This window comes from Stegostoma tigrinum, chromosome 8 (assembly GCF_030684315.1).
Source record: "Stegostoma tigrinum isolate sSteTig4 chromosome 8, sSteTig4.hap1, whole genome shotgun sequence".
Lineage (NCBI taxonomy): Eukaryota > Metazoa > Chordata > Chondrichthyes > Orectolobiformes > Stegostomatidae > Stegostoma > Stegostoma tigrinum.
This window is the reverse complement of record NC_081361.1, coordinates 49,473,844-49,490,896: the sequence shown is the minus strand read 5'-3', so window position 1 is coordinate 49,490,896 and position 17,053 is coordinate 49,473,844. Positions and strand designations below refer to the sequence as shown.

The window sequence follows — 17,053 nt, the reverse complement described above, 5'->3', positions numbered from 1 at the left end:
ACCAAACCATTTCTGGCTATATAGCAGTTGAACATTTGAAAGGAAATTTAATGTTTTTTAAAAACCCTTAATTCATGTTTATATTTTTTGGTGCAAACTGTATTTAAGTGTTAGCTCTAGGAAAACAAGAAACATCAAATACCAGAAAACTAAGAGCAAGAGTGGTCATTGGATGACCGGTGAACTGGATGTGGCAGTGCCAGAACTTTGTTCTGTAGCTTAGTTGAGACAGCATTTCGCTCTCTCCTGCATGTTACACTCACTATTCAGCATAAGTGTTTCTATATTGTAATGTCACCAAGCTGGCTATTTCTTTTTAAGACGTAATTAGTATGGTACCTGGCATAATGGTAGTGGGAAGGGTGACAATATAACTTGTTGCATGATCAGAATGTCTCATGGATACCCAGTTTGCATGGCTCTCAGTTTTGAACACTTCCCTATTTTCATATGATGATACTGCCATGCTGCACTTTAGGAGAATGTTCTCTCTGGAGACAGAACTTTACCACCCCAAATCTGTGTCAAGTCTATCTCTGCATCAGTCAATCTAATCCTTGTCTACGCTGTGGGGTAGCTCAGCCAATTTTAGCCTTGCTGTCTTTACTGGTAGTGAGAGAGCACGTAGTGGCAGTTCACTGAATCCCTAGTGTGGAAAGAGGCCATCAAGTCTGCACCATCCCTCCAAAGGGTCCACCCTATGCCTGTAATGCCACATTTTTACCATGGCTAAAGCCACTTAGACTGCACATCCCTGGACATCAGGGGGTAATTTAGCATAGCCAAGCTACTTAACCCGCACATCTTTGGGGTGTAGGAGGAAACTGCAGAACTCAGCAGATGCCCACACAGACACAGCGAGAAGATGCACACACCACACAATCAGCCAAGGCTGAAATGTTACCTGGGTCCCTGGCGGTGAGGCAGCTGTGCTAACTACTCAGCTACTGCACTGTCCTGCAGTTCAGCTCATAACTTCTGCCTCCGATTTCATTCTAATCTTTTCATAGAATTTATGCAGCTGAGTACCTTACTAAGGTCATTTCCAAGGAAAGGCAACATAACCACAGAGCCAAAAGTATGGTGGCATATATAGCCAAGACAGGGCATCAGATTTCCTTAAAAAGGACATTCATTGGGTTTTCACTAAGGACCTAATAGTTTTCCTGTCACTACAGGCTCAATTTAAATGCCCAGCTGTTGTGACAACTCCACTACACACTATGAAATGGGCAGTTAGTGAAGTCCATTTAATTTTATTCTTCAATAACTTCAGGGCTTGTACAGAATTGAGTAATAAAAGATGCTGTTGCAAATACCATTCATGTAAGAACAACTTTAGATTAGTCTTAAGTTTGTCTTCATTAGTTTGAAGTTATAACCTCATTCACTTCATGCAATTTAAGCAATGTGTCCAAATGTACATTTTCAAATCTTTCTGGTCTTCACAGTATACGTAACTAAAAATGACTCATGATCATTGTCTGTGCACAAATGTCTTCTGCTTCGCTCTTAAACAAGTAGACAAAACAGCTCAAGTATGATCTTAGAGGATTACAGCTTCCTATGATGATAATTCAATGTTCTTCACTTTGATTTTTATTCTGCATTATTTAGACCTGTACAAGTTGTACGGGTTTTTTCCAACCCAATACTAACAAAATCAAAACCATCGTCTAAGTTTTAGTCAGTACCCATCACCAATCCAACTCCTTGTTGCTTACACATCAGGTAACACTAGTCACCAAGACGGTGCATTCACCTTTATCACATCAAGCTTGACTTCTGCTGCAGCAGCCTCAAGTTTCCTGCATTAACTCCAGTTTGTCTGCAATTTTGATCTTTTGACTTTGATAAAGTCAATGGAATTATAACAGGTTGTATATTCACATCAAAATTTTGCACTCAATTAATCTTAGATTTGTGATAAGACTGGCTTTTAATTCTAGATCTTTTTAATATTAAACTCAAATGCCATTTTCCAAGCCCACGTGGATTATCAGTCCCAAGAAAAGTGACCAACATTTATGATGTAAAAAAAGATTATTTTTGGCAATGCCCTTTAGGGAAGGAAATGTGCCGTCCAGACCCAGCATTCAAGGGCAGACCAGGGAGCCAAAAAGTAGCAGCGTTTCAGGTAAGACTCAATGTCTCTGAAAGGTGGGCAGCATTATGTTGAAAGAGTCAATGCAGTGCAGAGTTGAAGTCAGGCAGCAGAGTAGGAAAGTCAACATTCTGGGTTTACACCCTTCATCAGTTCTGCTCCTGTTTCTCCAGCATCTGCCGTTCTTGCTATCTCCAAGATGTTGAAAGACTTCAGTCCCAGAGCAACTACAGAGCTCAGAAAATGGTAGAAGGCAGAACAAGTATGGTGCCCAGGTTTGTCCTGATGCCTCAGTGCAGATGCTCCTGCTGGTGCTAGGAGGCCAGATCTTATCATACCAAACAAACAGGCGCTTTATTATAATGATTCTCTCACCACAAGAGCCATAATGAGAGATCTGGAAGGGTCTATCTTCCTAGAATGATCTACCCAAGGCAAAGCTTGTCAATCAATTCCCCAAACCTGTAACAGCATTTTATACATTCATTCAAAATAAAAGGAAAGTACAATGTGACTAAATGAAGACTGTATGAGGTTATTTCTCATTCTGATCATGTTTATGGAAGGCGCAAAATTCCTCGTCAAAAGAATTCTCCAGCAGTAAGCAGTTGTTAATGCTACACGTTTGCTCTCCTCTTCTTTAAAATCACTAGAAAACTTCTGATCGTGCCATCATTCATGGTTTGCAACCCCCTATCCTCGTTAGCACTATCTTTAAAGGATCACTCATCAGCCCGAGTATCATGCATAACATTAAATCTTTAATGTGACCGAAGCCAAGAATAAGGTTGCCATGCAGCTGGCAGCAATACTGGCCACGTCCATGGAACCCTTAGTGTGGAGGGCAGTCTGATTTCAACAGTCAGTACTGAATAGCTATATGTACAAAGCACCCCTTTGGCACAAGAGACAGGCTGCTACCAACATAGTTGTGGTGCATGTATACGGTTGGCCAGTAATAATGTGCACACATACATTCAGGAAAACGTGTACTTACTGTACAAAAAAAACAGCAAGAATTGGAGGCATGTCCCAGATATGGCATCCTCTCAAAGGAGAGGGTAGGATCAGCTATCACATGGAGAACCAGCACAAGAGCCCAAGGCAGTAACTAACCTAATAGATCAACAACAGCACAAACATATTGGTCATGCAGTAATCCAAGTGGAAGACACAATGATAAAGCTTTAGCTTACCAATCCTTCCCCTACACTAACAGGAAACAAATATCAGGCATAAATTGGGCTTTTAAACCAACTAGTGGGGTACAACAGGAATCAGTGCTAGGGTGCCAGCTATTTACAACACACATCAAATTTGCTAAATTTGTCAATGACACCAATTAGGAAAGCAAGTTGTTAAGAGAAGGTAGACAGCCTGCAACAGTATAGAGACAGATGAAATGGGTGGACAAAACATTGTACTTCATCGTCCAATGTGGGAAACGTGCATGTGCCCACTTTGGCAAGAATAACAAAAAATAAAGCAGAGGTTACAAACAGACTCCAGAACCAGTGGGATCTGCATATCCTGGAATATGAATGACAGTTTGAAATACTTCAAATTAGTGGGACTGCAAATGGAAAATCATCATTTACTGCAAAAGGGGAAATTTTACTGCATACATACAGGGCCTAGGGTAAGGCCACTTCTGCAGTACTGTGTACAATTTTAGTTGCCTTGTTTAATCAAAGAATATACGTTAGAAGCAGTTCAGGGGAGGTTTACTCAACTCATTCCTGTGATAAAGGCTGATGAAGATAGCTTGAACAGATTCCACCTAAAGTCTTTGCAGTTGAAAACAAAGAAAAGTGATCTTGTTGAAACGTGATCACAAGGGTTCTGATAGGGCCAATAATATATGTCTGTTTGTGGGGGTGATATACTCTTAATCAAAATTAAGAATAAACAGCTCTGCCATTTAAAATTAGGACAGCTTTTATTTCTGTGTAGCTGTGTGGAGTCCTCTTCCCCAAAAAACAGTGAAGGGTGGGGTACTGAATTCATTCAATGGTGAGTTAGACAGATTTTTGTTAGACAGGAGTGTCAAGGGTTGTGTGCACCAAACGGAAAAACTGAGTCAAGATCACAATCAGATCAGTCATGATCATGTTGAATGGCAGAGCAGGCTTGAGGGGCAAATAGCTTTCTCTTATGTTCCACCCATCTCTCTTAACATCAGCAAATGTTGGAATTGACATCACCAGAGTGTGGGTGAGAATGACAAGGCCAATGGCCAAGAACAGCCTTCCACCTGAGGGTGCAGCAAATAGCATTCTCCCACACTCCCCACTGACATAAGGTTAGCTGCACAAAAGGAGCAAAGGGGTCATATTTGAGCATGTCAGTGCTGTGCTTACTGGATTATGTGGAGGTGTACAAATTATGGGTACCTAGAGAACTGATGGACTTTTGTTTTCGAGGGGAGGGGGGCACCAGGTGTTGGCATGGCGATGCTGAGCTTCAGACTGGTAACATGTCTGTGGCATCAATGGCTACGGATGCTTGCTCTACAGTGTGAGGTATAGGAACATCTGGCAGAACTTCTAAAAGGTATCTACACCCACACATAAAAGGTAAGAGGTCTGTCAGAACCACAAATGCAGCCAATTCTCAGGCTTCAAGAGAGTAAGCACTGCCAATGCTGGAGTCAGAGATAACACAATGTGGAGCTGAAGGGACACAGCAGGCCAGGCAGCATCAGACAAGCAGGAAAGCTGACATTTCAGGTCATGACCATTCAGGTCTCTACCTGGAATGTCAGCTTTCCTGCTCCTCTGATGTTGCCTAGCCTTCTGTGTTCCTCCAGCTCCACACCGTTATTTTCAAATCTCAGGCTTAAATTTATACAAATAACTCCCTCTACGGAGTGTTGTAGCTGTCATGGAGAAACACATCCAACACATTAGTTTGCCAGAGATGTTTGTGGATGTACTTACCTTTGGACCAGGTGTCCAAAGTCAGCAAATTCCACAGGTGTACCCTGAAAAGTTACAGATACAACTGTCAAAATCATCCAGGAGACTCCTCTCTGGTTACTCCTGGAATGGATGCTAAATCTGTCAAGGTATCGGCACTATGCTTGAATTGTCCAGTGACAACGTAATGCCTACAGTTCTTTGCTGTGACTTGAAACACATAGGAGCCATGCTTTCAGTCGCTAGTCCTCATCATCCAGTCATGGATCAAAAAGGTACCCATGAGGTCAGAAAAAAATAAAACAGCCACCTGAGAATGTCTTGGTACGGTGAAGGCAGCTTTTCAGAATCCTACACAGATGTGAAGGAACCAATAGTCACAGACCACTTGTACATTTAGCAACAGAAAGGATAAAACTTGTTCAATGTTTGTGCCTGTTCTGCAGGAATCTTTATGGCAGTTGATGATCACTCTACCTGGGAGAATTCAACAGCAGTCCTAAACCTTACAACTCTGTGCCTTGCTAGATTAGTGAGAAATGCCAGTTTGGTCAACATTCAAAAGATGTCCATGTTGACCATTTTGATTCAACAATGATCTGCAAACAGGTTTCACAACTATCTCAGGATGACCCCTAGAAATCCTGTTTTGTTGAAATTCAGCAACGGGTCTTTACCATTTCCTCAGAGCTCAGCTCCTCCTCCACCATAACACACAGTTCAGTGACCAGTTCCCTTTGTCAGGCAGTGTTCAGCAACAGTTCTAATCCAACATTTGCAGGAAGCTGAGCCTGACTACACTCCCAATGGATAATACCCCTCTGTGCTCTCCTCCTTCATACCCCCTTGTAGGGTCCCCTCGAATTTTTCAGCCCTGGTCTTGGTAACTGTAGTCTACCTCTGATGCATGGCCGCAGTAGAGGTCAGCATAGCCCAACTGCAATGAAGTTGTTCAAATTACTGCACTCTCAATCTTTTGATCTCTCATCCATTCCTACACTGCAAGTGTGGCAAGTTATAAATTAGACCCAATGCCTTTGCCTTCCTTGCTAAGCTAGTTTCCAGATCGCTACAACTGTTTACTCACACCTCTCAATGGCGTCCTACTGACAGACCTTCCAATTTCATATAACTGGTGGTACTCTGAACTTTGGCTGCCTTGCTAGGCCCCCAGAATTTTAAAAGGCTATTTAAATGGATGTTAAATACCGCAATTACTTACTTTTCACCTTTTAAATGTCTTTACACACCAGCCTTGCTGCCTCTAAGAATAGGGACTACTGGTGAAAACATGCTCCATGCCATTTACCACCATCTTAAATCCCAGTCATTCTCCTTCGAGCTAATAAAATTCCACCTGTAGATGATCCTGCAAACCACATCCTTTTGAATATTGGTCAGAGTCTCTGTTGCAGTCACTGCATTCCATTGTTGTTAATAATCTATTGAACAGAATACTGAGACAAACTGCAATCTGTAATCAAAGCAAGTTGCCAATTACCAATTGTTAACCATTATTACAGACTGTTTAAATGAGCCATAGGTAGTGAACACAGAGCCAAAAGATGACATTGGTTTATAAAGATGGGAGAGAGTCATATACCAACTTTCCTTAAGCCAGGAATATTGCTAAAACTATGAGCTGGAAGACCTTTTGAAACTTTTGATACCCCTTGAAAGAATGCTAGACAAATTAAGATAGACATCCTTCATCCCTTCCTCTGAAGCTAAGCTGCACCTCTTCCAGCTTATTCTCACCCTTTGGCATTACAAGTTACACTCCAACAAAATTCCTGAAATCAGCACCAACATCACAAGCTAGAACATGCCAGTGTCTGAAATATAGGTCCCAAATATGATCTTTTGCTAATACTGCCTGATCTAACACTCACCCATGACAGCAATCTGTCCACCAATGTGTACACGCGCACACAGAATTACACACGCAGCTATGAAATTTTAAATGTCTCAACAGCCCCAGCGACAATCATGGACTCTATAAAATTTGTACACAATAGAGAATATTTAGCCACTTGGCATAAGATTGCTCTTCTTGGATATTCACTATTCTCTTCAAATTCAGGATGGAATTCTAGTTAAGTTATTTTATCTTGATTAAGGGCAGGGACTAGTACACAGCAACACAAAAGTTGGAGTACTAACTCGAACAGTCCATGTCGAATTCATCTGCCTGTGCCACTATCAAATCAAATAAACACACTATGATAAAAGAAAAATTAATGCTGCGAGGAGGATAATACATTGGCTGGCTAACAGATGCCAAATGGGAGTAAACTGGTTTCTCTCAGCTTGGCAGGATGCACCGGGTGGTGTGCCTCACGGTACTGGGACTTCAAAATGACTTCAATGAAGCGACAAAGCATAGCTGATGAATCTACCGATGACAAACAGGTACGAGAGTAACTTATTACCAAGTAAAGGGACAAGAGAGTTACAAAAAGATGTTGACAAGGTAAGTGAATCAGCAGAGATGTGGCAAATGGAGGATAATGCAAAAAAAAGTGAAACGTCATTTTAGTAAGGAGGATAAATAAAGAAACATACTGTCTGTCTAAATGGAGAGAGATTTCAAAGATCCAAGATGCAGAGGCATCTGGGAGTGCTTGAGCCCGAAGTGCAAAAGTTCCACAAAGATACAGCAAGCAATTAGGAAAGCCGCTAGAACGACAGTCATTCCTCCACCTGCGTGAGTGCTCCATTACTGAACTCCTGTGAATGATGACATTCGTGACTGCAAAGACCATTAAAAATACAGGTTAAAATAAGTTAAAAATTGCAAGTTTTCCTGTTGGTGTCGAATTTTGTTTCTCCTTACTTTTTGGCACGGGTAGGCAAATTCATGTGTCTAGAACTTGTGGATAGAGAGTATTTACTGTATTGAGAAGCAAAATTAATGCAGACATAGGACACTATCCTTCAGTTATACAGGGCATTGGTCAGACTGCATCTGTGTACTATATAGAGTAATGGAGGTATTTCAGAGAAAGCATACTAAACTAATAACTAGGATGGATGAGTTGTCTCAGAAGGAAACGTTGGACAGGTTTGAATCTATTAGAATTTAAAATAGAGAGACAACTTGATGGAATTGTCAAAAATCTGTGGGGACCTTGACAGGGTAGATGTGAAGAGGATTCTTCCTCATAGGGGAAATCCAACAGTAAAATCACAGGTTGCCTTTTTGAAAGGGTAATTAGGCAAAATCTATTTCCTCGGAGGACCGCCAGTCTTTGGAACGTTCTCTTCTTGAAAAGATGGTGGAAGCAAAGTCCTTAAATATTTTTAAGGCAGGATATACAAGTTCTTGTAAAGGGATTTGAAGGTTCAGGGCTAACTGGAAATGTGGATCTTAGATTAGTCACGTCAGTCATGGTCTTGTTGAATGGTGAAGGGGCTTAAATGGCCTACTCCTGCCCTTAATTTGTATGTTCCAGACTGAAACTTAAAGCATTCTCGAGATTATATTCAACCGTATACAGGAAAACAAAACATTGAACCTACTGCTAATCTCTCAGGGTTTACCTGCTTCAATCCCTAAACACACAAAAAAAACTGTCTTCCCAGATTCAGGTGTGTGTTATGGAATACCCTAACAAAAAGTAGATTAGTTTAACACATTACAATCTCCTTCCTACTTTTCTGGCATTAGATGTGAAAGATTTAAGGTAGCAACGTAATTTTTAAAAAACTCATTGTTAACTTGTATTAATTGATATAATAATCCATTGCTGGAACAGAACAATAGCCAGTAATATTAAGCAATCCTGAGTATAACCATGTCTGTTTCACAAAAGCCCCACAGAAATTAACCCAAACAGCTCAATCATGATACCCTCATGAGCTCAAGTGCTGCCCCATTTATGTTGTGGCACTATAATATTAAAGATAATACCTTGGGTAGCTGGAGTCAGTACCAGCTTTCAGTCTAAAGCTACTAAAATCACAAAATTCATCTTGCAAGGAAAAAAAAATCTAAAAAAAAGGACAAAGAAAAACAGAAAAGCGATTAAGACTTTTACTTTGTTTACTATTCAAAAAGAAAACAGGGAAGTAAACCACAGTTTATGATTCAATTGTAGCGAAATGCACTCCTGCTTTTCCCTGGTAAAAGTTAGAAACTTTTTTTAAAACTAGGACTATACCACCACAGTCCCCCAAGTAATTGTAATTCACATACCATATTAAATCAAAACAGAAATACATGAATCAGATTAAAAATTACTTCATAGTATAATCATCCCATCAATAAAACAAGAACCATCAAAGCAGCCAAAAAAACAAAGTATTTTAAATTTTAAGTGTGATATGATGTATTACACACAAAAAACCCAACATTTTTGCTTTGGTCAGTGGGAGCAGGCCATACTGCATTGTGTAAATAAATGAAGACAACTACATCAAATAAATGTCAGTTAGTGCAGTCAGACAAGTGGTTCATCCATGGTAAAAAGCTAATTCCCACATACATTAAAAACATTCCACATATGCAAACAAATCTGTAAAAAGTGCAATTCAATAACTAAACTATAGAGGTGTACCTGATGTGAAATTATTGAAGAGAAAGATAGCTGGGGGAGGGAAAGTAATTCACAATGTTTTCCCCAGGACCGTCTTCCTTCCCTCCTACCAAAAATCTTAATACATCCTAATGTGAAACATTTAAGTGTGATTAAGCAAAAAACTCTACAATTCTTCTTGCACATTCAATGAAGACTGATCGAGAGAAGTTAAAACTGGTCCCACTCTGCCATAACCATAAAAATTTGAAACCAGATTGTGCAGCTGCCTTCAAAACAATGGGATGTCAATACTGCCTTTAGCAGGCATGAATCAAAATGCATGGTAATGTGAAGGTGGGAGGGGGAAGGGATGTGGGCAATGGGGCAAGTAGGGGAACCAGATTAAAAGTCCTACTTTAACATTAAAAAAAAAACTTAAGGAAACCATTTAAAAACTTGGTTTTCTAAAAAAAAAATCAACTTTTTCTCAACAGAAAATGCAAAGGGCAGTTTCACATTTAAAAGTATGTTCTAGCATTAAGCAAAAAAGGAAACAGCAGCAAAAATAACAGTAATAAGTCAAAATATCCTCTTTTTTTTGTAATAGGAATCAGCATAATGACCACCAAGGCCCTGCGAGTGCTGCCCAACGTAGCCTCCATCTGGACTCACTTCAGGGGAAGGCAGGAGGTAGGAAGATGCACGTTTCTGACCAGTCACTGGAGACTTAAGGAAAATATGAATAGTTTATTCTCTGATCAGGTTTTTAAAAAAAAATTGTACCTTGAAATTAGCTTCTATTAAACAACAGTATAAAAATTACCATGGTGCTAGAAATATTGAATAAAAGCAAGGAAATGCTAGAAATGCTCAGCAGGTCTGGCAACATCTGTGGTTAAGGAGAACAGTTATAGTAACTGCTTTTTTCTCCAGAGATCCTGCAGAGTATTTCTAGCATTTACCAATTCTTTTAACACAGTCATTGCTACTAGAATCACTCAATTCCTTTAATGGAAAACCAGAATATTCTCTAATGGCATAACATTGCATTTCACCAGCAAAATGAGCCATACAGTGCTGCAAAGTTTTAGTTGAGTGTTCCAGTCTCTGCTGAATTAACTCAACAGCAGTACAGTTGATCACCACTCTGAATAGAAAAAAGGAAAGATATACATTTCAAAATTGTCTGTCAACATGATGTATTTCAATGTTGCGTGTCAGAAAGGTATTGGTGCAGCCTTCTTTTGTGACTCAAATACCCTACTCCTCAAAGTACACAATCTTCAAATTTCTAACACTTACTGCAGTTCATTAACCTCCATACCACCTTCACAACTGTCTCATCGATAAGCCAGACATAACAAGCTGCCTCAAACCAAGCTGCAATTTTTGCACTTATGTTACAACACGGGGAAAGGAGGGAGGGAGGAAAGAGACAAGGCAGGGGTGTGACGGGCTTGATTGCATCTATAGTTTTGACTTCACTGTCCAATTCAATTCCTGATCATGCATTGACCTCTCATGCTGGTTTACAAAACACAACATGGCTCCAGAACCACTGACACTGAATCATTCGCCCCTACATAAATAGGACAAAACCAATGCCATTAGTTCAAAATCCAAACGCTTAAAATAAATGATTAAAAAAATTAAAAAATAAATCACACCTTAATTCATAAAAGAAGGATCATAAATTTAAGTAATCTGTTACTTTATTCAAACAGCGATTTTTAAAAATATCTTTCTTCAGTTTCCTACAAAATGACCCACAGCATTCAACTGTGGCTTAGTTTATCAGCTTGTACACCTTTTTACTATTACTTAACCCATACTCAGTCTTTAACATCTAAAATTTTGTCCATTTTTTGTTGGTTTACCTACAAGGAATTACATATTTCAGCAGTTAAGCCAGTCTGCTTTTCACACTCATCATTATCCCAAAATCCACTTCATTCTTTGCACAAAAAGACATCTACTACCTGTGCACCCACATTTATATGTCTCGAGTATGTTCTAGCCCTTCTGTTCGCCAACCTTCCTATTTCTATCTAGTTGATATATTAAGAATACACACCCCATGCCAAATCTCTTTTCAATGTCAATAACGGGAACTACATTTCAACACATTTCTATTGACCTGTGTCTCGTTACCACTTTCTCTTTTCATCCTGAATCCAATTATTAACAACCATTAACCACCAAGAGAGATGACACATTCTCACTGGTCTCACTACATAAAGACAATGAGGGACACAATTCGACTGGGATAACGCACCCATAATCAGGCAAGTTCAACAGAGACACGCCAGTGAATTCCTCGAGGCCTGGTATTCTAACCGGAACTCCATCAACAAACTCATTGAATTGGACCTTGTATACGAACCACTGAGAAACAGAAGTGGTACCAAACACCCCAACAAACTGAGGCATATAAATAACAAGTGGGACAGAACACTGACACTTCACTGAAGGCACAACTGACAAAATGTTATCTAGCAGGGTGACCGAACGTTTGGAACCAAACCTACTGGCTCGGCCAGCATGTCTACGACTTTATTAAAAACTGTTACACAGTTCAGTTTTAATCATTTATTCATGTAATTCACTTCTCAGAAGTAAGTTAAGTTGTACACTCATACAGGACCAGAGACATGCTGATTCATCCTTGTATGGCCCTAAAAGACACTAACTACTTTAAATAGCTGTTTTGCATTTACCTCAAGCTATTTCAGGCTGGATAATAATTACCGTTAATTATTACCTTATTCTTCTTGAACTATCTGCCCTTTTTTCCATATACTTTAACATCTGCCTAATTTAACATCCACTATCCAACGGCCTCCTTTAGAAAATTTTACAATGTCTCTTTTTTTAAAAAAAAATTTACCCCTAAGGACTGGATTAATCCAATCAAGGAAAATCACAAATTCAAACACTCTGATAGAACTTGATTAGATAAATAATCATACTAGCCCACAGGAGGCAACAATTCTAGCATATGCTTTGCTGGCTATTCCCCCTGCCTAACCTGCGATCTTCCAAAATTCTGCTGCCCACTTCCTTACACATTTAAGTTCTGTTCACCCATCATCCATTCTTCACTAACTTACAGTAGCCTCAAGGTAAGGAGTATGTCAGTTTTAAAATGCAGATTTTCAAATCCTTGATTTTTCTCCTTCCCATTCCTAACAGCCTCCAGTTCCCCAAGTCAAGATATCTGTTGTTCCTCTAATTCGGGTCTCAATTTCAATTGTTTTGATTAGAGGCCATGTGCTTAGCTTCCAAGGAGCCAAGCTGTGAAATTCTGGCCTTGAACTTTACACCTCTTTTCCCTTCTTTAGGATGTTGCTTAAAGCCCAAGTCTCTGACCAAGCCAAATTTAGAACTCAAAAAAGCAAATACTGCAGATGCTGGGAATCTGAAATAAAAACAGAAAATGCTGGAGAAACTCAGCATGTCTACCTGCATCTGTGGAGAAAGAAACAGTTGGCACTGAGCGAGATAGGACTCTTCAAACTTCAGTGTTTTTATTCCAAATTTATAAACACATTAAAACAATGAGGCATTTTATTATTACAGAGTGCTATATGAATAGAAGTCTTTCCTGGCCTCCAGTTCTGCTCATCCCAACAATTGGGAACACACGTCAAAACCTCTCAATCTTACTGGGCCCTACTTGGTCACCCCTCAGCATTCCCTCATCAGGAAAAATTAGATCCAGACTGAATAGGTGTATTCTAATTTCTGAATTTTTTTTATAAATTCTATTCTACAACCTCTTCCAAGTCTCACTCCTATTTTTAAAATATGGCAACCAAAGCTGTACAATTCTGATCCAATCGAAGTCAATATAATAATTCAACACAATTTTTGTACTTGTCAATTCTGCCACTCTGGAAATAAACTTGTGTGTTCCTTTTAATGGGTCAGAGTGGCAGGTGAGGAGTTATAAACCTGTATGATGGACCAAATGGCCTATTTCTGTTCTGCAATGAGTGAGACTCTAGGAAATACATCACCTCCACTACTCAAGCCAATGGTCTTGGCAGAGGATTCAACAAATCGATCGATATACTACACTCAGGGTTGGGGTAATAGCAGAGATTTAGGCTACTCAATCTCTAACACTGTAGAAGAAAAATCAATTCTAGTCTCTTCCAACCCATTCCTCCACAGCAAATCTGAATGAGTTGCCACAAACACTGCAAATAGCTTAAAAAACGATTCAACAATGGAAAGTACATTTTCAGATTTTTACTAGTCAACTAAAATGGATCTGGAACATACCTTGATATTAGTCACCGGGTTTCCCACTGGTGCTGGACCCAGGATTCCAGCCCCTGGAGCAAGTGACTGCTTCAATGTAGCACAAGGTGGTCACCGCCATGAGGAGAAAATAAATTAATCAAATTTAGATTCAGAAACTTGGCTAAACTTGTATATCCTGTGGCTAGACAACGATGAATATTACTGCCCTAGCTGACATTAGTTAATTCAGCAGATAAGCGATCGAACTAGTTGACATGGACCAGTTTCACTTCAGGTAATACATGTGACAAGAGGCAAAGCTGAGAAGTAAACTGAAATCTTAATCAGGTGCAGTGCCAACAGCAAATTTAGTCTCAATGAGACTGAGTATTGTTTCTGATCCTTTGATACTGAATGAGGATATGTATTTTAGGTGATATTTTCACAGATGAAGAGGAAGGAACTGGAAAAAAATGTTGAGCCAGCCAGTCCAGATAGTTTAATGTTATGTTCGATGTCACTTTTACTCTTAAGGTCATAGAACATTAATTATTAGTTTAAAACACATTACACAAATTATTAGAAGCGCTATACTTCAAGGAAATTTTGATGCAGAATAGTGTCAAGTGGATCATGGAGTGCAGGATTTCAGATTAAAACTCATTACTCCACACTGAACCACCCTGTGAGGGGACAATCTTGGCACCAACTCCTCAATACAGCTTTCTAACACAAGCAATTAGACTCTTAGCTCCTCTATGCAAAGTTAAGGAGCCACAGGGGATCAGGCAGGAATTTTCCAGTTAACCCCTCTCCTAACGGTCCATTTCCAGTTCTCTCAATTGTGTCGGCAAAACTGGATGGACCACCTAGGTCTTTGCTGTTAAGCATTTCAAAAGAGTTCTGTTTAGTATCGATATTGATTTTAACTTGCTACATGATTGAATTTTTTGAAGATGTAACCAAGACAATAAATCAGGGCAGGGTGGCCTACACGTTCTACATGGGCTTTAGTAAACCCTTTGACAAGGTTCTGCACAGTAAACCAAATTAGGAAAGTTAGATCACATGGAATTCTGGGAAAGCTTACCAAATGAATACAAAATTGGCTTGATGTTAAGAGGCAGAGGGTGGCGGTGGCAGGTTGTTTTTCAGATTGCAAGTCTGTAGCCAGCAGTATTCCACAGGGATCAGTGCTATGTCCACTGTTGTTTGTCGCTTATATAAATGATTTGGATGAGAATTTAGGAAGTATGGTTAACAAGTTTGAGGATGACACCAGAAGTGACAGTGTAGTGGACAGTGAAGAAGGTTATCTGAGATTACAAAGGGAGCTTGATCAATTGGTCTAAGTAGTGGCTGATGGAGTTTGATAAATGAGAGATGTTGCATCTTGTTGAGTCAAACAAGGGCAGGACTTATACAGTTAATGGCAGGGCCCTGGGCAGTGCTGTCAAAGAGACCTTGGGGTTCAGGCACATAATTCTTTCAAAGTTGCATCACAGGCAGACAGGGTAGTAAAGGTGGTGTTTGGTACACATGCCTTCATTGGTCAGACTACTGGAGTACATTAGTTGGGATGTCATGCTGCCACTGTACAGGATGTTGATGAGGCCACTTCTGGTCCCGATGCTTTAGGAAGAACATTATTAAATTCGACAGGATGTAAAAAAGATTTACAAGGATGTTACCAAAATTAGAGGGTTCGAGTGATAAGGAGAGACTGGACGGGCTGGGTCTTTTTCCATTGGAATGTAGGTGGTTGACAGGTGACCTTTGATAAAATCATGAGGGGCCTGGATATGATGAATAGCCCAAGGTTCTTTCAAACCCCCCACCCAGGGTAAGGAAGTTCAAAACTTGAGGGCACATTTTTAGGGCGAGAGGAGGAAGACTTAAAAAAGGCACATGACGGACAATTTTTTCAGAAGATGGTTCATATCTGGAAAGCACTGCCAAAAGTAGTGGCAGAGGTGAGTACAATCGCAACTTAAAAAGATATTTAAATAGGTACGTGAATAGGACAGGTTGAGGGGGTAGGGGCTAAATGCAGGCAAATGGGACTAGTTTAGTTTGGGAAACTTGGTTGGCATGCCAAATTGGAATGGAGGGGCTGTTTTTGTGCTGTACGACTCTATAATTTGACTCATTTTGTAGATCCTCTGTTGCCTCTTTAGATTTTGCTGCAGCTCCCAACTTTGGTCTTCCTATCCCCTGTTGCTACTGAATTTGGCCAAAGTGTGTCAAGGAAATAGCGCGCTGGAGCACTTGCCAGTTTAGCATCAAGATCATTCAAAACCAAATTCAACATTTCAGTATTCATTCATCCTACCTTGGTGGTTTGGCTTGTTTGAATGTTTCCAGGGAAATAGGTTTGACTTCCAGCATAATACGAAGGTACCACTTGTACTGCCATACTGTAGTCCACATTACTATTTACAGATGTCTGCTGGAAGGAAGTTAGAACTTAACTATGTGTTGGGAATATGTGGTTCAATGAAACTGTTGCTTTTTGAGGCATCTCAATCTAGCATTTCACCATACTTGACAACAGTAACTCTCAGCAGGCAAATAGTCATCTACACATTACATTTTATATTTCACATGCTTAAAGTGGCAAAAAATCCAATGTCTCCCTATACCATTCCCTCCAACACCATCTTCAAAAGTGATTAAATAATAGGTGAAGATGGGTATCAGGGAATCAATTTCGATGTGGTCGCTAGTGCAGGGTGTCAAACATACACTCTGCATCTCATCATCACTTTTATAGTATGATACAGGATGATATTCTGTTTGCCACAACTTCTTTCAAACCTTTAAACTTTGTGCAACTGGGTGTTTTCACCCCCTTCCCCTACAATTTGCCACATTGCTAAGTGAATGCTGTAGTGGTGGCAATGCAGTGATCACAGTTTAAGACAAGTAAAAGGTGAAGCAAGGCGGCATGCAGCAAACGTCACCAGTCAAATCGTGACTTAAAGTCCAAGACTAGGGAATTAATGTTAGAAAACAGAAGTGACAGACTTTAAACAAATATTTTATATCAGTTTTTAGAAAACCGAAAAGCATCCAACAGACATTACAAAAAACAGGGCCAAAAAGAGGGGGTAATGTCAAACAGTTATAACAGTCGTAGCTGGTGGAAAAAGAAAATAGAGAGCAAAACTAGGCTGCCCACCCCACCCAGCCCCAGTTATCTGCCACTCTAATCCCCTACCCAACAACTACTCCTCATTTACTTTTACTCACTTTCTCTCATT

General features: G+C 39.9%; 1 protein-coding gene across 6 annotated transcripts in view; it reads right to left on the bottom strand.

Annotated features, from left to right (window-relative positions):
• Positions 1–4,885: 4,885 nt before the first annotated feature.
• Positions 4,886–17,053, bottom strand: part of raver2 (ribonucleoprotein, PTB-binding 2) — a 95,990-nt gene continuing 83,822 nt past the window's right edge. For 3 of the 6 annotated variants that reach the window (XM_048538923.2, XM_048538927.2, XM_059647863.1), the window contains 3 exons: positions 16,123–16,236; positions 13,830–13,898; positions 4,886–10,268 (listed from right to left, as the gene is read on the bottom strand). In XM_048538923.2, the coding sequence (XP_048394880.1) occupies positions 10,122–10,268; positions 13,830–13,898; positions 16,123–16,236 (330 nt within the window). In that variant the 3' untranslated portion in view covers positions 4,886–10,121. Of the gene's footprint in view, positions 10,269–13,829; positions 13,899–16,122; positions 16,240–17,053 lie in introns of all 6 variants that reach the window. The other 3 variants (XM_048538922.2, XM_048538925.2, XM_048538924.2) reach the window with 2 other exon arrangements.